The sequence below is a fragment of the Tympanuchus pallidicinctus genome, unplaced genomic scaffold (genome assembly GCF_026119805.1).
Source record: "Tympanuchus pallidicinctus isolate F22 unplaced genomic scaffold, pur_lepc_1.0 scaffold1, whole genome shotgun sequence".
NCBI lineage: Eukaryota > Metazoa > Chordata > Aves > Galliformes > Phasianidae > Tympanuchus > Tympanuchus pallidicinctus.
The window spans coordinates 42,827,534-42,854,698 of NW_026294618.1; the positions used below are offsets into that span (position 1 = coordinate 42,827,534).

Genomic DNA, 27,165 nt, shown 5'->3' on the forward strand with positions numbered 1-27,165 from the left:
GAGAATAAAAGGAATTCAAGCATATATTCGAATTCTAATAAAGAAATCCTGTGCCTTGCAAAGTTTTTGATGAATAATAAGAACAGAGAGCATCCCAGCACTGTGCAGCTTTCAAAGACACTGGCTGCTGGGTACACTGATCTATCAGGTCTCAACGTGCTGAGGACACAGGCAGTGACCAGCCCAGCACTCCTGGTACCCCTACATCTGGTCTTCCAGGTATGGGCACTCGAAAGAGAACCGACCAACAGATTTCAACTTGGCAGATCTTACAGTACAGCTGAGCTGGACATACCTGCAAGACGTCCACTGAGGAAAATTCCTTTCCAAAGTAATGCTTAAGCCTCAAGATGGACTCATTAACACGCTAATTCCTGCTACTTAAAAGAATCTGCCTTTCCCATCCCAGGGGCTCCATCTTTAAAAAATTTTATTGTTATTCCTATCTTAGAATGGATTTTCCTCAGCAGTTTTTAGATGACACAGATAAATAGACGTTTTAAAAAAGAGGAAAGCAGTAGTTTTGAAGAAGCAAGAGTTAAAAACAAAATAAATAGATTAAATAAACCTTCATCTATGCCTTCTGCCTCCAGTAAAAAGGAGAGGAGGGGGGAAAACAAAACCAAACCCACAGATAAAAGCCAGCAAGGCATCCAATGGAACAGCTTCAGTGGATCCTGAACAAATTCATACCCCTGCTTCCCCCTGCTGGAGGAAAAGCTGGAATTACTGAAATTAAGTGATTTTAAATAGAAGTATCACTTTCCTGCACAAATTAGAATTTCTTCCCTCACAATAGGTTTTGAAAGGGTTTATCATGATTTCATATGACTGTAGCTTTATAGCTGTCGTGCAGCAGACCAGAAAGAAGTGTTGTGATGTTTCCTTCAGTGTTAATTGACCACTGATAACATTTGGGGGGCAGGAAGCTTACGGCATTTTATGCAAACAAAAATCACTTTTATGATTAGTTCCTTTTACTCATGCATATCTACTTCAAATTTAGCCCACATCTACTTCCCGTACTTACATCTGCCAGCCACAAGTCACCGTTTCCCACACCGATATTTAAGCTGGGCCAGAAGCAGCAAGGCCAGAGGTGCTGCACCACCCACCTCCCTCTTCCAGTCCAAGCAGACGTCCATGGAATTGGCCTCTACAGACCCTGGAGGCATCAGGAGCTCCTCTGCTTGAGTGGCAGGACCTCCTCCGATCTCCAACAGAAGGGAGTCTACTTACACTGAAGCGATAGTAGATGCTTCCAAGTTTTACTTAGGAAACTACTGCACAGGGTGCAGCAGCACAGCAGATTTTCTTCCTTTCTTGCCCTCCAGTTACTAGTCCAGAGATTCAGAAGAGCTAAGTGAACAAATTGGTTGAATTTGTTCCTAAATCCTCTCAAAACATGAGACATAAACCACAGTGAACACAAAACACCATTTCTTCCTGTTTTACCTATGCCAGTAACTCAGTGGTCACAATTCAAACCGCTACTCAGAAATTATTATTAATGGTCAGACACACAACAGATCAACTAATAATGCAACATTCAGTTGTACATCTGCAGAATGCAGATATCTATTCACATGAAGCTCCTCAACACCTCCTCATCCCCAGATTTGCACCCATCTCAGCAGATTTGTAAACTGACACACAACTATATTGCTAACATTTTTAGGAGAGAAAGTATCAGCCTGCCTTCTTTGCAATATGAGCTAAATTTCCAACGCCCTTGCAGTTCATCCTCTTGCACCTTCTATAAGGTTACCTTGACTATACAGACAAGCAACATAGAAAAATGAATTAGACTTAGGCCTTATTAGTTCAGCAATTATCCATGGTTAGTCTAGTTTCAGTGCATAACCTGCAACCCCAGCTGTTATCTTTAATCTCAAAGAAGAAAATACTTCACTGTTCGGATCAGACATTTTTTTTAAGTCACCTCAAAGCATTTGCATCTTGCAAATATAACTCAGTATCTCACAGTAAAATTTAGAAACCAGTAGTCAGAATGCTCCCCCCCCTTCCTATGCTTATGATTATTATCATTATTTTCTCCTAACTCTTTCCAACTCTTCACAACAGCACGTGTACTATGAATTGCTCTGGCAGGACAATGCAAGTTTGGCATTCATTTTGCCTGCTTGATGATAGTGTCCAGCACCTATTCTTCATGCATGTCACTCACCAGGGCAGTGTCTGGCTTGAGAGACTTCGGAATGCAACCGGTGCTTGTTATTGCTAATTCTTTACTGCATTTTGCAAATGAAATGGAGTTAAAAGATGACAAGTGTACGAGTCACTTAAAGTAAACCTAGACTTCATACTTGATTTTGAACACCTGACACTGTTTAAGCTTTACAAGTTTTTTCTGTATGATATGCACTTCAGAAGCACTTTGAAAGATACCATAACCTCATTTAGAACATTTTCAGATTTTATTTGCAACTATTGCAATTACAAAGAATATATCAATGTAAATTTGCATTTAAAGTGACATCCCTTTTTAATAAACAAGGTCACAAATTAGTGCACAGCTGACCTGGCCTTGGGTGATTTTCATAGGATGGAGTTTTCTCTGCATGACAGCTTGTCCCATGTCTCACACCATCGCACTGTCATAGTTGGGAAGAAGAAGAACCTGTCTGTTGCTTTTGACAAGTCACACAATAAACCAACAGCCCTGATTCTCTCTTCCCTGAACTTAATATCTAATCTTTCTAAATGGGTTGGGTAGAATCACTGTCTTATTTACAGACCTGAAGGAGACTGAAAAAAAACATACCTCCAAACTTTAAGAGATGCACATTATTACAAGTGAAACCAGGCATCATTTTTTTCCAGTTTGTTGTTGTTGATGAAAATTCAAAACTGATACACAACATGCACTCTTTGCATGTTGTACTTTTGGCTTTCCAGCATTTACCTTTTACAAAGGCATTAAACAAAAGCCACCAACTTACGTAGCACATGGTTGCAAAGATGCTTTCAGGTATTCTGTTTATCAAAAGATTCAGAGCTTCTGTTGACCTGGTGAAATAAAGGCTTAAAAATGTTTTAAGCCAGAGTCAGAAAAGTTTGATTTCTATGATTATCTTGGGCATAAAAAGACAACAGTCCTAAAAAAGCAGCCCTCTGGTATAAGTGGAATGTGGCAATAGGTATGGTGTTAATTGATACTAATCAAGTTAAGTAAAACAGATTTTTAAAGCTATGAATGATGTGAGCAGTTTCACAGCAAAATATTGAAAGAATACCACGAAACCAAGTTTGAAAGTTGAGCAGATGTTGTTTCAGTCAACAGAGATGTGTAATGTCAACTACACCAAGATGTCTTCTAAAATAAATTTCTAATGCAGAAAATCTGATTTTAAGTTTTGTCCTAGCTAGTAGTACCTTTTATTTAAATTGGACCCTAACCTCATCAGACAATACATAGCCCACACTTCCAGATATTTATAATAAAAAAGCTTTTATTTTCAATTGAAACAAATGCACCATCCTGCACTCGAAGGCTATAATGAGCCGTAAGCATATTCCAAGGTTGTATCAATGGCAACAGATTTGTTTCACCTCCACTGAGAAGATACATAATGCACTCTTAATTGGTAAAGAAAAATTAAACTCAGCCTTCTCAAAGCTTCTGTACTGCGTTTCTTGTTTATTGTACAGTTCCACAGTCAGACCAAGAGTTTGCAGTGTGTGCAGATATCGTAGTTAATTAACGGTATTGTTTTAATCATCATCTTCCTCCTCTTCCTCTTCTTCCTCGAAACTGTCTTCAAAGCCCTCGCTGTCTTCCTGGTCCTCATCACCTTCTATTGCTGTATCCCATTGAGGATGATTTTCTGGCACTGGTTTTGCTTCATGAACTTCCAGCTGTAATTGAATTAAGAGAAACAAAGAAAAGAGGGAAAAAAGAGTCACAAAAAACACAAACCAGACTAAGAGAATAAAAACAGAAGTAAAAAGGACGTGCTGCACAAAAATGACAGTTAAAAAAAAATCTGTTTCTGGTAAATAGGCATGCTGGATTTTCCTATTAACTGGATGTATGTAGGCAGAGAGAAATTGCATGGCAGAGCTCAAGATTCAAGGCCAGAGCAAATTATATTGCAAAAATTCTGCAATATGAAAAAAAAGGTGTTAAAATGCACACACTAGGAAGCATCACAAACTTTAGTTCTATTTAATCCAACATAATGTTTCCAACTACTGGGATCAGGCAGATTAAATAAGCAACATTAAAATTAGAACATATTGAATTCTTAAAGATAATGGGGCTGTTTGTTTGTTTTTAAACAGGTAACACATAATCTCATTAAACATCACCTTCAATGGTTTAATCTGGTCCAAACCCATATACGAATCTGATCTTAAATAAACTGTGTACTGGTAGTTTCCAGGCTTGCCCGGTGCTGGGAATTTCAGCTCCACCTGCAAAACAGAAACCATTCCATGAATTCTTACTACTTTGAAGCGACACAAAAACAAACAACTGAGTACTCTAATGAACAATAAGTACTACTACAGAATAATACTTTTTTTTTTTGAGTTTCTTATGAGTGACATATATCCGAGAATCTCTACGCTATAAAATATCTGCAGAAAAGAGACTGAATAGCCAAGAACAATAACTCCCATTAAAGACAAATAATGAGTCATTTTTTCCCCCCCAGTTTAGACCAAAGTAGCTGTACATTTTTCAGTACACAACATCGCCCTGTTGTACACTTCCTACATCTTCAAAATCCAAACAGGTTTAAAAATTGAGTCTGCTGGAAGTATTAGCTTAACTCTTCTGTTATTTGAATTGGAACATGAAATCCATTTCGAAAGTACAAAATACACCAAATCTCCAGTTTTCAGAAAAAATGAAAACACAGCAAAAACTTATGGTCTCAGAAAGGCTCATGTGAGCTGAGGCTAATTAATTTGTCACTGCTTCTGTTTTTACAGAAAAAGAGGAGTCAGTACTTCTTAAACATTTGAATAACTTTCTCATTCATACAAAATGATTATTTTGTATGAATGCGGGTTTTCATCAGCTATTGATATCAAGAAAAAAAACATATGATCTGGAAACAAAGTTAAAAGGCCTCTTAATTTTTTTTTTTTTTTCATTTTTTCCATTATCAATTTTCACAGTTAAAAGGCTCTTGTCTGCCTCTATCAGAACAGTAAAATTTGTATGACAGTAAACAGTAAAAAGTATGACAAGTATGAAAAAGTTAAAATTTAAATCAATTAAATGTATCTGCATATTTGCATACCATGAGACACTTCAGTGTGGTTTTGTAATATTCGAAAAGTAAATTCTTCCAGTACTTACCTCTTCTTTATCTTTTAGTGTACAAACATGATATGGCATACATATTAGCATCTGCTCCTTCCGATCGGCAATATATAGCCACCACCACTCTTGTTTTTCCTTTCATAAAGGAAAGAAAATAAAATATTAAGAAAAGACAAGTCACAAAAAGATGCTTCCACACTTGACAGCTGGCAGTTATGACTCACTGGGCCTTACAATACGGGTACAAAGGTTTGTGTGTGTCTGGTCGGGCAGAATGGGTGAGTTAAAAACTTTTGGCTACGTGTTAACAAAAATAACAGTATATGCTGCATACTAAAAGCAACCAGGTTATCACAAGTAGCTGTTTGACTCTAAAGGCTTCATTCCACATAGCCAGCCTAAGATACCGTGTCAGTCATACAACCATTCTGAAGAATTGTGCCCACAGAGAATTACTGAGCAAATGTCACACTGGAGCAATATCATCCATTCCACATAATACTACCTTGGGTCATCTGACAGAAACCCAGCCTGGATGAAAAGCATGCACAGCAAAGCATGCTACAAGATAGTTAAAAGTGCTCTTCCCAGTAAATAATCTTTTCCAGGAAAGCATGTATTGCCTCGGTTTGCTTCTCCTCCTCCCAAAGACAGGAATCTGCCGAAAGTTGCAATTTGGACGTAGCAATGTTTCACTTCAAGGAACTGTATGCAATATTGATATTTGTAAAGGATACCAAACTGTTGTTTATCATACACAGCTTTTAAAAGAACTACAGGTTTCGAAGGTACGAAAAGTACTAAAGCAGAATTCCTAAACAATTTAAATGCAGGTCACCCCTCATAAAAGACAGCAAGTTACCATGCAAAAATAATAATTTATCTCTCAACCGGATTTTTAAGACTGTGGTGCAGTTCAGCAGCAACCATTCTCAAATGGAAACAACTGCACAGCTCCTTTAACCACTACTGTACATCACTCCTTTAACCACTACTCCTTTTTGGCTAACCCTCTAATACACGTTTTAGAACAACAGCAACAAAATCCTATGTTGATTTAATAAATAAAAGCTTTCTATTGGAAGGTTAGTTCAGTACCACAATGTAAGTTTCCATAATTCCCTGAAGTCTTCTCTTAAGAAAAAAATAAAAAATAAATAAAAGAACAATACATAGCAAAGAGATGGGGAGATGAAAATAAAACAGTGAGGAAAAGGAACAGGAGACAAGTTTAATAGTCACAACAGTATAAATTTACCTTTAAGGAGAAAATGGGGATGAAACACCCTATGCCTTTTAGACAATTCAAATGTTACACTGCTATGTTATGAGACAATTCCTACACACTCTTGACAGTCTGGTAACTGGTCAGGTTTGTAACAGAGTGAAGCCCTAAAGAGGATGTCTTATCATAGCTATGTAAGTTGAGCTCCAAACCAGAAGATGAATTTTTGTGTATTTATACCACTAACCACCACGTGGATGTTTCAGTGCTGCAAGAATGCTGCTCTTTTGTTTTTAAATCTAACAATATTGGAATATTAGTAGGCTGCCCAGACAGGTTGTGGATGTCCGTCCCTTGAGATGTTCAAGGCCAGGCTGGATGGGGCCCTGGGCAGCCTGGTCTGGTATTAAATGGGGAGGTTGGTGGCCCTGCATGTGGCTGGGGGGTTGGAGATTCATCATCCTTGAGCTCCCTTCCAACCCTGGCCATTCTGTGATTCTGTGGAAGGACTGACTGAAAGGGTGTAGAGGGCTTTAATGACACTGCTAAGCCTTGTCCAAATTCCACAGGTGGAAACCAAATCCTGCTAACATGTAGAAGTAGTTTTTTTTCCCCCTCAATAGTCCAAAATTCAGTGTTTTTTTTTTTCCCTTTTTGAACACTTTAGGACCAGTGTTTCCTGGTCTGAAATCCATATAATGCAAGTAGAAAATAAAGAAAAGAAAAACTTAAAGAATTTAATTTTTCTCTTTAAAAGTGGCTAATGGCTAGTTTCTATGCAAGAAAAGATTACCGTCACCTCAGTGAAATATTCAACTAGCAAAGCATAGATTTATAACAGCAGAACACACACCATTAACCAAAAGACCCTGATTGGCACTGCTCCATCCCAGAGCAAAGGAGTGTAAAATTGACTCAATATGGTAATGCCCATCCTTCAGTGTATAAAAGTAAAAGCAACTGCATCACAGCAAAGCAACAGCATTACTCCGTGTGTTTACAACAGCAGGCACAGAGAACAGGACACAAAACTATGTGGCCACTGCTTGGACCAGAATTAGTTACAAACAACTCGTTTCAACTATTCTCAGCGACTTTACTTATGACTGTCCTATATGATTATAAGCCATAAATTACATTAACTCTAAGTTTCAGCAATAAATAATACACTGTCAATTTCCTTAACAGCTGTAGTGGAGAAGTAGAGATATTTACTTCCTAGCCAAGAGGGTTCTAAGAACAGAAAGCTAGACAGTGTAAGTAGTACAAGGCCTGCTGTGATGTCACCCAGCAGCAAGGCAGTACCACACAGCTGCTCACTCACTCACCCACAGTGGGGTAGGTGGGGAGAATGGGAGAAAAAGTAAAACTTGTGGGCTGAGATACACAGTTTAATTGAATGGGAAAGGAAGGGAAAGTAATAATAATAATGATAAAAGAATATTTAAATAAGTGACGCACAGTGCAACTGCTCACCACACACTGATGCTCACAAGCAGCATCTGTTCCCCCCAAATTCCCCCACTTTAGTGTCACACGATATGGGATATCCACCTGGCCATTCTGGGTCAGCTGTCCTGCTGCTGGTCCCTCCCAACTCCTTGTTGGCGGGGCACCATGAGAAGCTGAAATGTCCTTGACTCTGTGTCATCACTGCTCAGCAACTAAAACATCGGTGCGTTATCAGCATTATTAGCATTCTAAACCCAAAACACAGCAACATACCAGCTACTAGGAAGAAAGTTAACTATCCCTGTTGACACCAGCTTATAGATCAAAAAGACATTAATGTTCGAAGGATTCTATAGCATAAACTCTTTGGAAGTAAAACTCCTGAACACAAAGTAATTCTTTACAGAAAGGACAACTGTGCAAGAGTGTCATTTTCTGCTTTCTCATTGGGTGGAATTTCAAGTTTATGTCTGTGAGGATCTGGCAAGCTAACAGGCAAACGGGCAAAATGCCCTTTAACAGATGGGTGCAAGGTTTGGCATGCCAGTGAACCAATATGCTCACAAAATTGGAATAGCAGGACCAGTTTCTACCTAAAAATGTCAAAACTACAATCTGTGCAGTTTCTGGATTTACGGATGTGGAAGCAGAAGATAATTATTTAGGAACCTGCATAGATTAAAGATTCATCGCTGGCAAAGCAATCAACTGCCTAAAAACTTACATGATGGTGTTAGGACTGCCTCCTGAGGACCATTACATGAGGCTCAGCTACACTCCAATATCCATAAACCTTGGAAATACAGGGATTGATACAACACTTCATCCTTAACACCTCTGAACTGGCAGTGACCACAATATAAGTAACAGTATAAATCACAGAGGGGAAAAAAACCTGCCCAAAGTGCTTTGTTCTTCAGATTTTACAGGTTTGAATATGCTCCAACTGCAGCACTAAGTACAGCTGCATTTAACTTTCAGGAAATCAGTGAAGACTGGAAAACTTATAACAGCAATACCATGAGACTACACGTGTATCTTTCAAGTTCAAACATACAGTTCAGTGCTAGATTATTATTTTTTTTTTTTAGCTACACTACTGTATTTTTATCACAAAATCCATCAGCAGCTGTGTGTAACACAGCTGAGGTTTAGGCAGCTTATTTCTTAAGAGCAAGTTAAAGCAAAGTCTCTGATTGAAGCCTGGAAGCTCTGGTGCAGTAAAAGAGAGAAATACTAATTGTCAGCACCTTTCTGGTCCTGGGCTTAGCACTTACTCACTGCTTGAGCATTAAGATTAGTTGTTACAAAATTGGACATCGTGAGGCAGCATAATTCTCACATAAGGTCTTTAAGCAGACAGTTTCTTTGGTATAGTTTATAGTATAGTATATATTGCCTGGCTCCTTAGAAACAATTAAGAAGAAATCACGTAAGAAAATAAAGGCTAATTGGTCAGATCCCTGATCTTGCAATTACACCCTCACCTCTACAGAGGTCCAGAAGACTCGTGATTCCCACACTTCGCTTCCTAAAGTTGGCAGATCTGGTTAAAAGCAGTAGGAATAATAGGATCACAAGCACAGGGACAAAAGGGAATGCAACAAGCATGTGTTTAAAGAGTCCTGGGGAGTGAAGAGGAGGAGTAAGTATACAGCACCCTTTTCTTCACCTATGTTTTCCTGTTATTCCTCATCCCAGTTACCTCCTTTAAAAAGGAAGCACAAGCTTTTCACACACTCTAGTTACCAGAGCCAGCACAATGCAGAAGAGATCCTAGATTAGCATCCTAGTCAATCAACAGGGAAGCAAAGGGAACCCTTTAAACCACTGGCCCAGAAAGAAAGCATGCCCAAACACTCCATTCTGGTTCCAATCTGATCATCCCCCAGAAACCTAACTTACTTGCTCAGAACATAAAAGCCACATTTGAAAAGTCCCATCTTTTTCAAAGTTTCATTGTTGTGATGGGTTTTCAGTTACCTGTGAACTGGTCAGCAGTTTGCATAAGAAACAACCAATGGGACTTTTCAACATCTAAGGCTGCCACAGAGACACCACCTTTTATGTACAATCCTGAAGCACTTTTCTTAAATACATCCCCCTTTCCTTTCTCTGACACCTCCTCAAACCTGCCCTTGTGCTTTTAAGCTCAATAGACAAGACTGTCTATTGCAAGTCTGTGACTGGCTTGCACCACTTCCAGAATACACTCTTGTACAGGGGCAGCTTTGCTAACCCTCTCCAACTTCCACAACTTCATCTCTAGCTTCACCCTTGTGTTGCCACCATGCTGTTGCACTGAATCAAGCAGCAAGCCAGAACTACCAGCGATCTAAACAGCTTCCCAGACTCTGCTGTCATTACTGTTAACACAGGGCAGGAACTCCCTCTCTCACAGATGCTTGCAGTTTGCTAAAGAAGTATTGTTATACCTTAATTCTGTACTAGAGTTACTGCTGGGCTTTCATGCTCCATAGCACAAAGGGAAGAAAAGTACTATAAATTAGAACACTGTATCAGAAAAATTTAATTCTGATTTTATCCTTATGTAATAAATCAGCAGAAGAAAACCTTAGCTTTGTTGCTGTCAAGAAGAACTTTTAATTATATACAATTTTGCAAGTCTCTGGGTAGAAAGAATATTGCAACAGTAGGTTTTATGAAAGTATCTGAGGGGAGTTAAGAGGATTTTAGAAATTCAAACTTTTTAAATTAAAGATCAGCAACTTTTCAAGTATTAAAAGATTCTTTAAAAAGCCTCAAACTTCCTGTAAAATATATAGAGAGCAATTAATTATATAAATTCTTACGACTCACAACCATACAAGTTTTCTATTACTGACCTCAGGAAAAAAGAGACTGTAAACAGGATGTGTTATCTTTGACTTGGTTTCAAGAAGGGCTCGTTCTTTTCTCTGTATACTTTGCTGTAGTTCTTGCCACTCCTGTCAAAGACAAATTTAAAGAGTTACTATGCACTAGCCACCTCCTAGCAAAAAAAAAAACCCCACAAAAATAAAACGAGTGTGTATGTATGTCTCTCTCCATGGAAAAGCTATCTCTGACAAGTTCTCATACTGTGCTACATTATATATCATGAAAGAGAGAGGCACAGAGATTAGGTTATAAAGTACAATTAAAAAAAGAAAAACCAAACACCACAACAAGTAACAGTAAAACGGTAAAATTTAAGAGATCACTTCTAAGTATTTTAAAAAACAAAAACAAATCACAGATCTGCAGGGTTGTGCACAATCTTTAGAATTCCCCTCTGCAGCACTGCCTATAAACACTATGTAAGCTGTCAGTGCCCTGATGATTTTATTTTTTCAAATCAGAAGCTTATTCTCATCCTCGATGAGGCCTCCAGTTGCCTATGGAGTCTTCTACTGCAAGATCTGTGGTGCAGAAGTCATCTACATCCATAATGCCTCATTCCCAATTGCAAGCTCTTAAGCCACAGTTTCAAAAGACTCAGCTAATTATTAAGAGTAAAGTTTTCATATCAGGCATGTATGATTTCCTTCAATTACTGCACACTTGCAGCGGTATGCAACAATAACTGCATATAAAGAACAAAGTTCAAAGGAGAGGTTTTATTTCACAATCTGTAGCAGTTAATAATCAAATTAAACTGAAAGAAACATTATAATCTCTCCCTGAAGTTTTCATATCAGGCATGTATGATTTCCTTCAATTACTGCACACTTGCAGCGGTATGCAACAATAACTGCATATAAAGAACAAAGTTTTCATATCAGGCATGTATGATTTCCTTCAATTACTGCACACTTGCAGCGGTATGCAACAATAACTGCATATAAAGAACAAAGTTCAAAGGAGAGGTTTTATTTCACAATCTGTAGCAGTTAATAATCAAATTAAACTGAAAGAAACATTATAATCTCTCCCTGAAGTTATTTTTCTCATGTCATTTTAAGCTTTCTGTCCATGCTTCAAAGACCTTTCACTGTTCTCTCTAAAACAGACAAAGCACTTCTGCCAGAATAAGGACTGAAAACCTCTGGAGTACCAGCATCATTCCTTCATTCTAGTGTTGCCTAGCCTGAGGCAATGCTAGAGGATTAAAACACATTTTCTTTCAATCCCAGTGGTAACATTACCCTTGGAAAAAAAAAAAAACAACAAACTTACAGCTTCATCGTCTTTGTTTTGTTTCTCATCCTGTTCTCTGTCAGATTCCCTGTCACTTCCATCATCTTTCTCACTTTGAGAGTCCCTGTTTGTTTCTTCTTCTTCAGATTCACTTCCTTTATCAGAGATCTCCTCTTCTTCTTCCTTCACAACTACTTCCTAGTGGGGAAAATAACAACGGAAAACACAACTCTTAGTTTGTCTGCATTATGGTAGTATGTAGCATTAACAGCACGTTTTAAGGTCAAGGCCCTCGCTTCCTATTTGAACAACACTCTTCCTGTATCACTGAGAAGTGTACAGTGAAGATCATTTTTTGACTACATGTCTCAAGGGGAACAGGGAAGCAATGTCTCTTCTCTGTATGACATCAGCAACATAAATAGGAGAAAACAGTTTGATTTTGAGGTGACATTTCAAAGAAATTATACAAAAAGCAGAGAGAATGTAAGAAAAATATCTACAACACGGCCTGAGAGATGGAGAAAACATCATGCGGAGCGAACGTAAAGGTACTAAACTTATTTAATACACCAGAGGAAAACCTCATCTCCTTTTTGCCCTTAAATGAACAGCAAAAAGTATAGAACTGTTCATCTTCCAGATGGCAGCATAACAAAAGTAATAAAAAGCAAATAAGACGACAGCCTTCTAAACTAGACAGGCACAACTTCCAGTGGGACACAAGATATACTACTAGGGTCGTTACCTAAAATTTTACCACTGGTTTTTAAATTTCAGGACAGAAAGTACTTCAGAAAATATACTTTATAGAAGAATAGAATTAAGAGACAAAAAAACTCTGTCAATTTAGGAACGATAAACTGAACATAAAGTTAAAATATCAATGAATTTATGAGCTACCCCATTAGCTTGCTTTTGTTTCTGCTGTTTCGGTGGCTGCAATGAAGGTGGCACAGGTTTCTTTTTCAATGGCTTCTTTTTCTTTGATTTTGAAGCTTTCTTGGTTCCTTTATTCTTTTGTTGCCATCCTTTGCTCTTAACTTTGTTGCTATCTCCTTGCTGCAAGAAAGCAGTATTTAAAGTATTTTTTTCTGTTCATCAAAATTTCAGGCATTTACTGCACTTCAAGCATTTTAGCTGAGAACCAAAGTTAGAAAGCAGAGTTCAAGAGACACCTAGTAGGCGTTTCTGAAAAAGCTGCTTGAGAAATGCAAGATGAGCAACTCAAGAGAGTTTCTTTCAGTTAGGCAAGAGGAACATTTGTTCTTAACTTACTCCATCTTCTGCTGGTTGCTCTTCCGCTGAACATATAGACTGTTCCTTTTCAAACACTTCCTGACAGAGAAACATGTGAAAAGCATTAGTGCCCCTCTGTACCAAAGGAGTGAATAATGAAAGAGTTGAATTCATAGTAGAACTTAAGCTAAATACAGTGAAATTGGGTCTGAAAGGGACAAACACCACAAGGGATTAACACATAAAAATTAAACACCATTTCAAACATTTGGTCTGGGATTTTCCTATCACAAGCATTAAAAAGAAATTTAGCAAAAAAAAAAAAAAAAGAAAAAAGTGTCATCTTGTTCCAGAGAATCTGATTGTCTTATAAAACAGAAATCCTGCATCACAAAATCAAGCAGTAGTAAAATGCAAATTCTGCTCCAATTGCCAGAGCATTAAAAACTAACAGCTGCACTGCTACTCAGGGACACAAGATGACAATTAGACTAGAAATATGAAACATTAAGACAAAAACACAATTAGTATTAGTATTCTGTAGACTGGAATATCTATATATAAAGTGAACATTTTCATGCATATCTTACTTCAAAACATAAAATACACCACTGAAAACAACATCCAAAAAATTTAAGGATGTGTCTTATAGAATGATGGCAGATATAAGATACCACTCCAAAAAAAGCATCATATAATAGGCTAGCTCCCATTTTACACCATTTAACCTTAACTCCACAGGTTGCCTAGCGGAGTTCATTCTAGAAAGCATCTTTAACCACTCTTCTATCCACTGTCAGACCATTTAATGAATTTCTCAGTACAATTAAATTTGTTTATAATGTTTAGCTTCCTCCAGTAGAGTGACGTGGTACGTCAACTTTCTACTTACAGTATCTTTAGTTACATCTAAATGCTCCATTCTGAAATTCAACAGGAACACAATGTAGATACATAGACTAATTTCTGTTAAGCTTCAGTGTGCAGTCTAGTCCCCAGCAGTTATGCTCATGCTTGTATGCCCTATCTTAGTGACTTAACACAGACTTCCCACTTACTAAAACAATTATCTGAATATTACAAATGTAAAAATTTATATTATAGGCTACATTGAGTAAAAATTAGTTGTTTCTAAGTTCTTTGTTCAAAGAACATCATTACTAGATTTTAAGGTAAGTAAGCACAAGTAAGAAGTTTAACAATTAGGATGCAGTATTATTTCAATCACATCACATTGCTATTTGCTACTTCCTTCTTATGGCACAAGTGTACCTCCTTTATTTTGTTGTATATATGCCACATTTTGCTGGACTGAGTTTCTAAGTGTCCAAAAAATCAATGGATTTCTAGCATTATGAATCCACATAAAGGAAAATCAATTTCAAACATATAAGTATTAGAGCAAACACTTCATTCTAGCTCAAGAACTGAGTTTCTGAATGTTTTTTTTCTGATGTTTAAAAATCACAGGGCAGTATCATCTGTCTATTCTTTTACTGTTTCCTAGTCAGCTGCAATGAGTCTGGCTGGACTTTAATCCCAGGACAGCTGTCTTATTCAGAAACAGAAATATAAGAAAGGGTTAAGAGCACAAGTCCTCAGATTCAAATTGTAATTTTACAGTGACATTTGCAAAACAACATACTAGTTCCCCAATTAAAAAATGCTTGCTTATTAGCACATAGTTGCAGTTAGCCACATCAAACAAGTAATCTTAATACTTACTGCCATGGTCTGCCTCGTTAGTGTGACCAGAACAGTGACAAGAGAACCTACTGTAATATTGTTGCTGTCTTCATCATCCAAAACTAGCATAAAAAGAAAAGCAAGGAATCTATTAACTTATTAAATTATTTTCTGTTTGAAAAAAATCTTGGCATTGTTATGTCTAAATGTAAGCATACAATCTCAAAATATTTTTAGTAAGTATCTTATAACATCAAATGCTCCATCAGGATGAGGGCTAGTCACTCAGCAAACTATAAAACAGCAACATTGAGTTTGAGATTTTAATTGCATGGAAGTTAGGAAAAAAAAAAAATAAATCAAAGTTAAGATTGTTGTGGGAACTGTAATTCAATTATATTGTGCATTATATATATTAAAGTGGAACATTTCAGAAACATGAAATACCACATACGACCAAAAGGACCTTGTTATATTAGCTCCGGGAATTGTAACTTTGATTTTCCTGGCTTTCATATGATTAACAACTCAATTTCAAGGCCACGTTCACAATCATGCATTTAATTCTTTTTTAAATAGAGGCAAAGGAAAGTAAAAGAACAGCAGTGATTACTTTAACTAAAATATCAAACACTAAACCCACAGGAAAGCCTCTGAGGAGTTTATTTCTGCAGTCTATGAGCTTGAGAACGTCTCAGGGAAGAATATAATTATATCCCAGTGTAGAAATTTTATTTATCTCCCTCCCCAGGAAAGCACCTTTATTAGTTTTACATCAATGTATTTTATAAAATATTAATACAGAACTAAACAGAAAAGTATGTGCATTGTTCACTCCTCTTCACGCTGAGTAACAAAGCATAGACAGAAGAGGTTTGCTTGTCAAAGTATGAGAAATAAATATTTCACTGTGAAATTTTAAGCATTAGTAAGAGCATTATGCGCTCTGATACAGTGCATACGAAATGTAGCCACATTTTGCATAGCATGGAAAAGTTCTGCCATATACAAAAGCCATGCAAAGGTGATCACAAAAACTCATGTAGTCAAAATCTCTAATTGAAAGATCTCCTAACTGACACTCCATACTGGAATAAACTGAACATAAATTCTGGAATAAGCACAGTTTTTTAAAGATAGCTAATAAAAGTGCTATTTCAACCAGAATTCCACGTTGCTCTTAAAATATTAAATGAACAGCTGAAACATCAGATAAGCTCCTGCAGGAAACTATAGGTGGCTTGGGAAACTGTTAAATATTGTAATGTATTTTATCTTGTCACAGTATAAATCTCATGTACAATAGCCTGTCACTCATGAAAGTATGTCATTTTCAAGGCACATAAATAACTGCGAGTTGCGTCTCAGAAGCCTCCAGAAGATTACTGCCAATAGACTACCAAAATGTCAGGAGGGTGACATATACAGAAAAGACCTGCTACTCACCCTGTGGTTTTATATCCATAGTGACATATGGAAAGCTACCAAGGACAGCCATAACTTCATCATATTTCTTATCCTCCAGGAAATGCAGTAAGTTGCGACGATCAGAACCTTTCAAACTCACCAAATCCTGAATACTTTTGATTTTATACTGCATTTAGAGAAGAAAAAAAAAAAAGAAAAAAATCACACAGCAGTAGAGAACATAGTCCACAAAAAACTCATAATGACATGATGAGAATCAAGTAACTCATGTCCCCATGTTGCTAATACATACACATTTGACACGTTCTTATTAACGAAATCGCTATTTAGAAAACCAGTAAGTGTGTTTTGAGAAGCAATGAAGCAAAGAGTTTCTATTCAAACTTAATAAAAACAACTGCTTTAAATACTGGCATGTTCTATAGTATACCATCCTTTAGAAAATGGAATAAATTTATTACAAAACTATTGCTTCAGCCAGTTTTTTCAGAAAGCTGAGCCAAGAAATCTCACTAATTGAGTTCTTTATTTAGCTAGAATATTTCAGTACTTTGTGGTTTACATCTGTAGGAACAACTAAGTACAAATTACTTAGTTTTGTACATTAATTGCAAATAAATTCAATTTTTTTTTTTTTTAAAAGATCTGCAGAGCAAAGTGGTGAAGACAAAATAAACAGAAATTTGTCTGAAAACTTGGTGACTTCAGACCATTACAGAAGTACGTATTTTATTAAAAACAAGTTCGTGCTTCTAGGGAGGCTGATCACGCCTACATCCAGGAAACCATAATGTTTTCAAAAATGAATTGCATGGGAATCCTGTAAAAAACAAACAAACAACAAAAAAAAAAAACCAAAAAAACCCCTACTATATTGGTATCGTGTTTCTTTTGTTTTTGAGGTCAGCATACTTCTTTTACACTTAGATCTCCAATCTTAATTCCTACCTCCTAACAGAGATGGACTTCAAAAGAACAATAAACACACAGATCTAAGAGGTATTGTGCTGAATTCCTGACAACACACACACAGATACATACACACCTAGATATAAATAAATGTCAGTATTTTCTTTTTCCTTAGTTAATTTTATGACCTTGCTTTCTTTCAAGTAGGCTGAAGAAGAATACATTAATAAGCATCATTCAATACATTAACAAGCGTCATTCATGGTCTTATACCTTTTTATGATTAGAGACACGCCTCAGATTGTCCTCTTCAATGTGAGGCAGTTGCAGTAGGGGAGATTTGAACTGCTGAAGTCCTTGGACAATCATCTGGGAAAGCTTCATGCAATTTTCCAAAGATCCCAAAGATGGAGCACGGAACTCCCTTTCTTGGGGAGAAAGGAAAATAATACATCGTTTTTCCCCCCTCTTAACACATTCACAATGTGTACTTGAGTTATTGACTGCAGACCGCTTTGATTTCATTAATAATAATAATAATAATTTCTTCGATAAGAAGACAGACTTATTTTTAAATGCCCAGCATAATTAATCAGGCAGCCTTCCTACTGTCATTATTGTCACATAGTTCAGCAAACATTTCCTTCCCTCTATGTTGTCACAGCCAAACACTAAGAAATTGAAAGAGTTCCATCCAATAGTCTCAGGGAACAACAGCACAATGTATCTCAGCTACCAACTACAGACAAGAGTTCTACCCCTTGAAATTTCCAGAAAAAAATGCAGCAAGAAAAACTTGTTTTACATTCATATATTATATGTATACATATCTAACACATTCACCAGTACTTTGTATCATTAAATATGGCCTATCATTAATCTTTTGCAACACATTATTTCCGAGACTTAAAAAGGTTCTAAGATCATCTTGAGACATGAACATAGAAATTGGAGCCTAGCACATCCAAGAAAAAAAAGAAGTATATATAACTGAAACTAAGCAAAGCACATTATGCTAAAAGACAATAACAGGTGTAAAATATCAAAAGCAAAGTAACTGTTATGCACCCTCAGCAAGTTTGTTGATGACACTAAGCTGAGTGGTACAGTTGACATGGTGAAACAAAGGGATGCCATTCAGAGGGACCTCAATAGGCTAGAAAGGTGGGCCTGGGTGAACCTGGGTGTCCTGATGAATGAAAAATTTAACATGAGCCAGCAGTGTGCTCTTGCAGCTTGAAAAGCAAATGGTATCCTGGGCTCCATCAGAAGAGGGGTGGCCAGCAGGGACAGGGAGGTGACTTATTTCTTACAGAAATAGCAACTCCTTTAGTATTTTAAAGTACAAGGAGAAGGTACATAACGAGAAATTCTTAAGCAGAAAACAGCAAAAGTAAAAAATAAAAGTATTTAAAAAGTCATGTAGTATTCATCCTGTCTGCAATGAAATAAAAGACCACATCAGACAGACTTTCACATACTGAGATACTTAGATAACTGTCCATTCACATAGAAGATTTCTCAAAACCCTGTTCAGGAAAGTCAGAATTCAGAATTCTCCAGGAACCTGTGAACCTCCACTAGCCTGGAATTGGCAATATTCAGGTTGCTCTGTACATACTTTGCAGTTGAAGAGAAAAAATAAGTTAGATAAAAAAGAAAAATAAGTTACAAAAATAAGTTATCTACTTAGGTTGTTTTTGTTTTTGTTTTTTTCTCCTGAATTTCCATGTAGCATATGAAAGAAGTGAGGACAATTTTAAGTAAGTATTACAGAAAGTAGCTATAACTCAAGATGCTTGTCAGTTTCCCTATAAACTACTGTATGCATTTTTCTAAACTTTCCCCAGAAGACATCAACATTTAATTACCTTGGCAGTTACAGCTATATTCAGTATATAAGTATAAATACAAATATTTGTGCTTACATACACACATACATGTATATACAAATATGAATATGCGGTATAGGTGGATTTGGCTGTTACAGCTTTGTTTGAGATGTTAAAACAGGAATACAGGCATCTTTCAATAAATAGATGGATAGCCAGATGGAATAGATACACTCTGCTAGGGCTGCATGATCAAACAACACAGCATCAGAGCAATTTTAAGTGTGGATAAATGCATTTTTACTTGCATCTGGATCGGAGGGCAGATAGGCCATAGCCTGCATTCCCATCACCACCCCCAACCCTTCCCCCCAACAAAAAGCCAAAGCAAAAACTGCTAAGTGTTCTATTTAAATGCCAGTGGCCACAATTCATTACTTTTTTAATATAAAACAATTTCGCATTAATTTTAGAACATTTTACAGAGGAAATATGAAAAGATAACAAATCTGATTGAAGAGAACAAGCTTGATGTCTTCAGCATGTTTTCTCCTTCACTTCTACCACTGCCCTGCTGCACATTTATAAATTACATCTATATGCAACTATTACGGATTGTTAAATGCATGTGAGAGATCACTGCATCATCACCTCTTCTCCTGCCACCCTTTTCCCCTCACATGGCCTGTTTCCTCATGAATCACACCAAGCTGTAATCAGCTGTCAGACCAAATTACACATTAGGACTTTTTATTTTAAATACAAGGTATTATCTTCATGCTGTTTATTAATATGCAAAGCAGACAGAAAAATAACACCAGAGGATTATGAAGGGAACTATATGGCTAGAAATTCTAACAAGCAAAGATAGAATTTGTACCTTCCGAAAAATAGTATTGGATAGACTGACATCCCAACTGAACAGCACAAAACATACCTTTCATCTTACCTATCTACAACATTCCCTGCTTTTTTTTGTTTGTTGTTGTCTGCTGGAAAATCATACTGCAAACTAAGTTAATAAGAGTCCAAAATATTCTCTGTCAAGCTGGCTTTCACAGGAAATTTATCTATTTTAAGTCCACAAAGCTGAAATTCATTTTTCTTTAAGTATTAAACTCACCATCTACATCACACTAGAAAATACTTCAAAGTTAGAAAATATTATTTTAGTTCCCTGAAACTAATACAGGAATGTGTATCACCTTTAAAGTCAACAAGAAGGCAGTCCAGCTTTTAACAACACTCAACTGCTCTCACTATAATATGATTGTAATTACTGCACATTTTGACAGCCTCTGCTTATCAAAGCACGCAAAATAAGATGACCTTAAATCTATGAAGCACAAAGTGATTCCAAACATATGACAGGAAAGAAATCAATCACTAGTTTAAATGCAAATAACAGCTGCTCGTGAGAGAATGGGTCAAACCACAACTTCCACTTTCAGCTCCCAATCTGAATTATGAAATTGTGTGGACAGCTGAGATGATGCTTAATCTCTCTAGGGACAGTTACCAGAGCACATCATATTTTTGATAACAAACACCTCACTCCTCACTTGACAGGGCAACTTTCTACCTAAATGATGATCTCAACAAAGCCAACAAGATAGCTTCGGCCACTATGAGCTATCAGTTATCAATACAAAATAATATAAGCAAGGGATACCACAGAGCAAAGTGCATTTTTCAGGCAGCAGAATGTAAAAGAAGTCTCACAGGCTGTACAGAAATTCAGCAAGAATGTACTATAAGGTGGCTCACAACTGCCACACTTTCCACAAAGATAAAAAAGTCACAGCAGTAAATAAAACTGACTGGATTGGAATGAAAATAATATCCATTCTGCTCTTATGAAAGCAAATCAAAACTGTTTCTTGCAAATAACAAATCTGAACAACTAAGAAGAATCTCAAATTTATTTGCAAAGAACAATAGATCTGTTAAAAACTAAGACCTATATTCATTCTTTCATGATAGATTATTTCTAGTAGGGTTTGACAAAAAAGTAGCAACCCTGGCTTTTGTGGGTACTTGTAAGTCATCCTTTGCAGCAGAGTTGCTTGCACCTCCTTTAAGAACAGCTGACATGGGACCAACAGTCAAATGCTATACAGAACCAAGTATCAAGATTCTGAAGATTCATTATGAAGGTGTTTTTCTTCAAAAGATGATTACAAAGAAATATACATAAACATTTACAGATGCTTCCAAATGCATAGATTTTACTACTGATAATATCACCTGATACTTTCAAGACAAACAAATGTAGTACGCAATGAACTTCTCATCCAACTATCAATTGTGTTTTCACAAATTATGATTTATCCACAAAATATTTCTTCAGAGATAATATTAACTCATGCCTTCACCTTTGTATTTTCAAAGGCAAGGACCTCTAGCACATGATAATTAATTTGAAGTACAATGTCACTGACTTGAAAATTAGAACTGAAGTGAGGAACTTCTGCATTTTATGTTTTATGATAATTAAAATTACATGAAGATAACAAATACAGATTTAAAGAAAAAAAGAAAAAAAAAGGCTTTTAAATATTACAATATGTAACCTGGATATCACTCATATCACTCATATCTTAAGAAAACAACTTTTCAATTTCCAGTTGGTTCCCAATGAGAAAATCAGCAGGGAGTAAAACCCTCTCTGCATCTACTGTCATTAGAAATAGAGCCAACAGTTTTAATATACTGAGCAACAAATTAGCAAACATGAGATTTTCCAGTGGATCAAAACCTAATGTTCTTAAGTGGTTCACTTTTAAGTCCTAAAATTCATTATCATTGGCCAGAACAACTACTTGGTACCATGTTACCCAAAAGACACTGAGTTTAATAGCCTGCAGTTAGAATATTTTCATGAAAGATTTGGTAGATTCAGTTTCTAAATATTGGCACTTTAAAGCTGTGGAAATATTTTTGAGAAAAACTGCTAAAGAAATACTAAGCTCAACTATCCCAGTGATATACCTCTACTTTGTTTTCCTATTATCTATGGAAGCAATTTCTACCATATGCAATGACAGCTGTATATTTTCTGGATCTTCAGAGCAGTTTATAAAACACATCTATAAACTATCATTACTTCACCAAATAAAAAAAGAATCTTTATGTAAACATAGAAGAAGAATAATAAAGAATAATATAAATATATAATAAAACAGAAGAATATGGCTACTTGGAGGTCAAATTGTAGAGTGTGTCAATGTATGGTGATATCCTATCTCAGCTTTTACAAGAGATATAAACATTCTTCATTTTTCAAAGACTTTCAGTTGGACTACAGTAAAAGAAATCAGTTTTTGGTTGTATTATTTTGCACAAGTGGAAAAAGAAAAAGCTACTTGACAAATATACGTAGGTCATCTTAAAAGACATTTCTAAAAGTCTGACGGATGATTTTTTCTGTAAAAATAAATACTTGCATTTGACATATACAAGAGATAAGGAAGGAAAAAAGATGTTTCCATACAAGCGCTTTTTATACTTCAACTACATAGATTCAGTTTGCCATAAGGGCTCCCTTCAGCTCTTCTGCTCTGGGCTGAGCAAACTCTGGGTTTTCAGCTGCTCCCCACACATGGGAGTCTTACCCTGCAGACCCTTCACCATCTTTGTAGCCCTCCTTCAGATGCTCTCTAACAGCTTTATGTCCTTTTTATATCATGGTGCCCAAACCTGCACCCAGCACTGGAGATGAGGTCACACAGCACAGAGCAGAGCAGCACAAGCCCTCCCCTCACCCAGTGTCAGCTGGGCTGGTGCCCCCATGGTACAGGGCCCTTTCGGCTGCCAGAGCACCCTGCTGCCTCATGTTCTACTTGCCACCAACCACAACCCCCAGATCCCTTTCCATAGGACTCCTCTGCAGTCTCTCATCCCCTATTCTGTACACATATCCAGAGTTGCCTCGCCTCCTTGCTCTTGTTGAAGTCCATGCAGTTGGTTTCCCAATGTTAAACCCATACTGGAGGCACTTCTGCAGCATTGTTATGGTGCTTGTCCAAAGAAGCTTCACAAAAACATATCCACTACCTATGATCTAATAATCACCAGTAAATAAAACGCTACACTAAGTTACACAATGAAAAATACAGCTACTGTATTTCTAGGTTTCAAGTTTGGTCTCCAGCAGTCTCTAAGAATGTTAAAAGCAGAGATTAAAAAAAAGAAATACACTTATTCAATACTTCCTTTTTTTTGGGGTAGTAAAACAGCATTTTATTGTTCACATCCTCTCTCACTTTACTGGATTACAGAACACCATTTCCAGCAGTGTGCTTGCAACAGTGTTGGGGAAGATCTTTCCTCAAACCCTTCTTGTTAGGAGGCTGTTAACATTTGTTAAATGTGTTTTGGCCCAGTAAAGACCAGCTAATTAGTACTGCTTGACAAACAACAAAATAGTCATGGATTAAGCATTAAAAATGCCCTGCTTACATTTGTTGTGATAAAGGAAAAAGATGTAAGTCCTCACTCTGCAAACAAAACTTTTCAGCATAATTCCCTTTTTATAGTAAAAACAGAAATCTTATGTAATATATTTTGATTACATTTTTTTAACAATTTTAGCAAAGAACCTGTCATTAAAAATTCAGGAAAAAAAAAGTCTACGTAGCAGGCAAAACAACTTAAGTAAGAGAAACAGAGAAATTCGAGCAACACAAAAACAAAGGAATGACAGCAATAAACAAGTCAAAAAACAAGTTATGTACATTAGAGGAGAGAAAGAACTATAAAAGAATGCAAGTTAAAGATGGATGAATACAATATATCTTATACTAAGCGCTCTGATACTAAAAAACAGACCTGATCTTCAAGAGAAGGGTTTTTTAAAGCATTCAAGGAGAAGCTTTTGCAAAAATTGTAAGAACTAAAAGCATAACTCAGATACCCAAGATTTCAGAGCAGGACTTGGAAGAAACAGAAGCATTTCAGCCTTCAAAGTGGAGAACTCTTTCATTACAGTGGGGAAAAAAAGTGCATTTAGGCATTTCTAAATATCACAGATTAAGTTTTCCACAAAAACCACAGACTCTTTTTGAAGTTCTGCAATGAAGAATGATATTTACTGTTTTTAATTATACAGTTTCTTTCCCTACCTTCACGGCTTCGAGCCATTATTATTAGCTGGCAAATCACATTAATCATTTCTTGAAGTAGTGCAGGACTCTTCTTCAGGATAAACTGCTGATCTGCAAAACAACACTTGCTGCAATTATGTTGCACTTCTATTATGAAAAAAGTGAATAGTATACATGAAATGGGCATTTAATTGTGCAGTCTTCATTTGTATTCATTCTTGTATTTCTGAAAAAAATACCACTTCATTCTCACTGAAGTATCTATAATATTCCTTAGCAAAACAGGAAAGAACAACTAAGAAGGAACAAAAATTTTATAGACAAGACACACAGCTTCCACACAAAGTACTTATTAGATAAAACAAAAAAAGCAATGTAATGTCACAGACAATTTACCCTTTAGGTAATCTCTTGTTTTTAAAAGTGGGATTTTAAAGTGAAGCATCAAATTGGGGAAAAAACAACATGACTTGTAAAGCACTATCTGGTTATAAATAAAGAATGATGAGGTTTTAAGAATCGGTATCTCAGTAGCAAGGAAGGGGAGAGATTTTTAGTGGAAATTTAAATTGACCAAATTCTCTTTTTTGTTTTCAAAAGAGAAAATGAACCAAAAAATCTTTATTGTTTGTTTTAATTTTGAATTAAAATATAGAATATCTCAAGTTTACTGGTCAGCTTTAGAAATGACTACTATCATGGCTTAAAGGAAAGTGAAACATTTCTACATTAATTTATCTGAATCTTCACAAGCATGAAGAACTGTAAAATAGAAAACTGAAACTCATACGTAATTGATACTTTAAAGTTTCATCTCTCATGCTTTAGATACTTTATATGTCAAATCTCTTTTTGTCTATTACAAAGAAAAAAAAAAACATTTTTAACAAAGTCACTTTTGCAGCCAAGAAGCATTAGTGATGATGATACTAGTACTACTGGGCTATCAAGAGAATGACAAAATGCTAAGTAAATGTTTTAAACGATAATTCAAGTTGAAAAACAAAGTGTTCTATGTATAAATTATTTAGCAGAAATCCATGCAACTTTTTAATGGATAAAAAAACTACATTTATGAGCACTGTAGCAAGCAATTTGTTGTTCCAACAACAGTGTCTGATTAGACAGCGACATCATTACCTTCTTCAAGGGTGTCAGGAACTTTCATCCTGGCAAGATGAGTCAACAGTAGAACTCTGGCTTTCAGGCTGTAAGGGCAGGTAAGTGGAGGTTCATTCTTCTTTAAATTTATGCCACCAATTTCTCTGATTAGCTAAAAAAAAAAAAATAATAATAATTAAACAAATGGCTATTTCAGTGCCAAAGAAAACCAAACGTGAGAAGACTATTTTACAAGGAGAAATACGTTACATTCACACATGCGAGCTTTCAAGTAATTTTTCCCTGAAATGATCTGTATAGATGAACATTGGCCATTTGTTTCTTTGTTTGTTTTAATAATACAGCTCCAAAAAGTCAGAAGTTATTTTTCACTGTCTTGTTTCAAATGTGGAGGGAGGAGGAGAAGAGATTGGCATGCAAAAAACTTGCCTTCAGTGAGCACTGAGTAAATTTATATTGCTTGTTCAGCATTTTCAGAATCTGATATTGCCAAGAGTTACTAGATTCAGCCATATCGCTGGTTGTTTATACTACACTGAGTATGCACCAGTAACAGCATCACCTTGAGACTCTTCACTCACCTGAGATCCAGCCAGCTTCCTCAGAAATACTCTCAAATATCACAGAAAGAAGGAGGTTTATAAGCCTAAATTCTCTGAAGGCTGAAGATCAAGTACTTTAACTTAATTACAAATCGCCCGTAGTTGGAAAAGGCACAGTGTTCTTTATTCAGGATGACCTAACTTGATCCTGACTGGACCAAGATGCACAGTTCAAACAGGTCTCTCACCTGAGTTTGCTGAAGACCCTGGAGAGAGAGGCTGCAAAGCTGAGTAACTGAAGTTCATAGTTATAAGAATCAAGACAACCCAGAAGCTTCACTTTTTAGGTCAAGTCACCTGAGGAGAGATTGAGGTTCCAAAATCTCTGTCCACAAAGGGAAGTTAAGATATCAACACTGACTTTTAACTAGACTTTCCCTACACTTGTTAAAAAAAAAAATAAAAATCTTTAAACAAGAAGTTCCTTATAATCACATTCTGGTGTAACACACCAGTCCAAGAGAGTAAAACTTAGATAAGAAATGTTTTACAAAAAGTGTCAATATTAGGTTTATGAAAAAAAGGTGAAATAAAAATGGGAACAATGACAACGGCCTGAAAAGCAGAATGTACTATCAAAAATGATTAGCAATATCTTTCTGCATTGATACTTCAGAGACTTGTATTGGCATATATTAAGAAATAAAGAACACAGATGACACTGATGACTGGAGCTTTAGAAATCAAACAAAATTCAGGAGCATAAAACGTAAGGTTGACAACTGCATAGTAACAAGAATTAAGGCTTGAAGAATACATTAATGCACCCAAGTGAAACAGTTGTGGAGAACAGTATGCTTAAAGTTATTCCCCACGGAAATGCAGGGAATGCAACTAAGGCACTGCTGAGACTTAACATGGAATACTGTGGGAAGTTCAGGTCAGCCAAAGTGAAAAGTAATATCAAACTTAAAAATATATCAGTGAACAGTACCCCATTCAGCACATAACAGGATGAGGGAAACGAAGAGCCCTCTAGGAAAGTGTGTTGAAAGACAGCAGCTGTCCAAGTTCAACAAAATGAAGGCAAAAAGAAAACAAACAGCTTATTGTTTCTGACTATAAATGCATTAAGGATATGCACAGCAAGAATAACTTAAATTCAAGAATAATGATGACAAAAACTACAGATACAAATTTGTCACAAACA

General features: G+C 36.3%; 1 protein-coding gene across 1 annotated transcript in view; it reads right to left on the reverse strand.

Moving 5' to 3' along the window:
• Positions 1-3,455: 3,455 nt before the first annotated feature.
• SEC63 (SEC63 homolog, protein translocation regulator) overlaps positions 3,456-27,165 on the reverse strand; it is a 55,026-nt gene continuing 31,316 nt past the window's right edge. Inside the window, exons 10-21 of the mRNA XM_052689486.1 lie at positions 25,432-25,564; positions 24,310-24,402; positions 17,628-17,782; positions 16,464-16,611; positions 15,057-15,139; positions 13,371-13,430; positions 12,996-13,154; positions 12,132-12,290; positions 10,820-10,921; positions 5,333-5,431; positions 4,333-4,437; positions 3,456-3,879 (exon numbers count right to left, since the gene is read on the reverse strand). Coding sequence (XP_052545446.1) covers positions 3,736-3,879; positions 4,333-4,437; positions 5,333-5,431; positions 10,820-10,921; positions 12,132-12,290; positions 12,996-13,154; positions 13,371-13,430; positions 15,057-15,139; positions 16,464-16,611; positions 17,628-17,782; positions 24,310-24,402; positions 25,432-25,564 — 1,440 coding nt within the window. The 3' untranslated portion in view covers positions 3,456-3,735. The remainder of the gene's footprint in view (positions 3,880-4,332; positions 4,438-5,332; positions 5,432-10,819; positions 10,922-12,131; positions 12,291-12,995; positions 13,155-13,370; positions 13,431-15,056; positions 15,140-16,463; positions 16,612-17,627; positions 17,783-24,309; positions 24,403-25,431; positions 25,565-27,165) is intronic.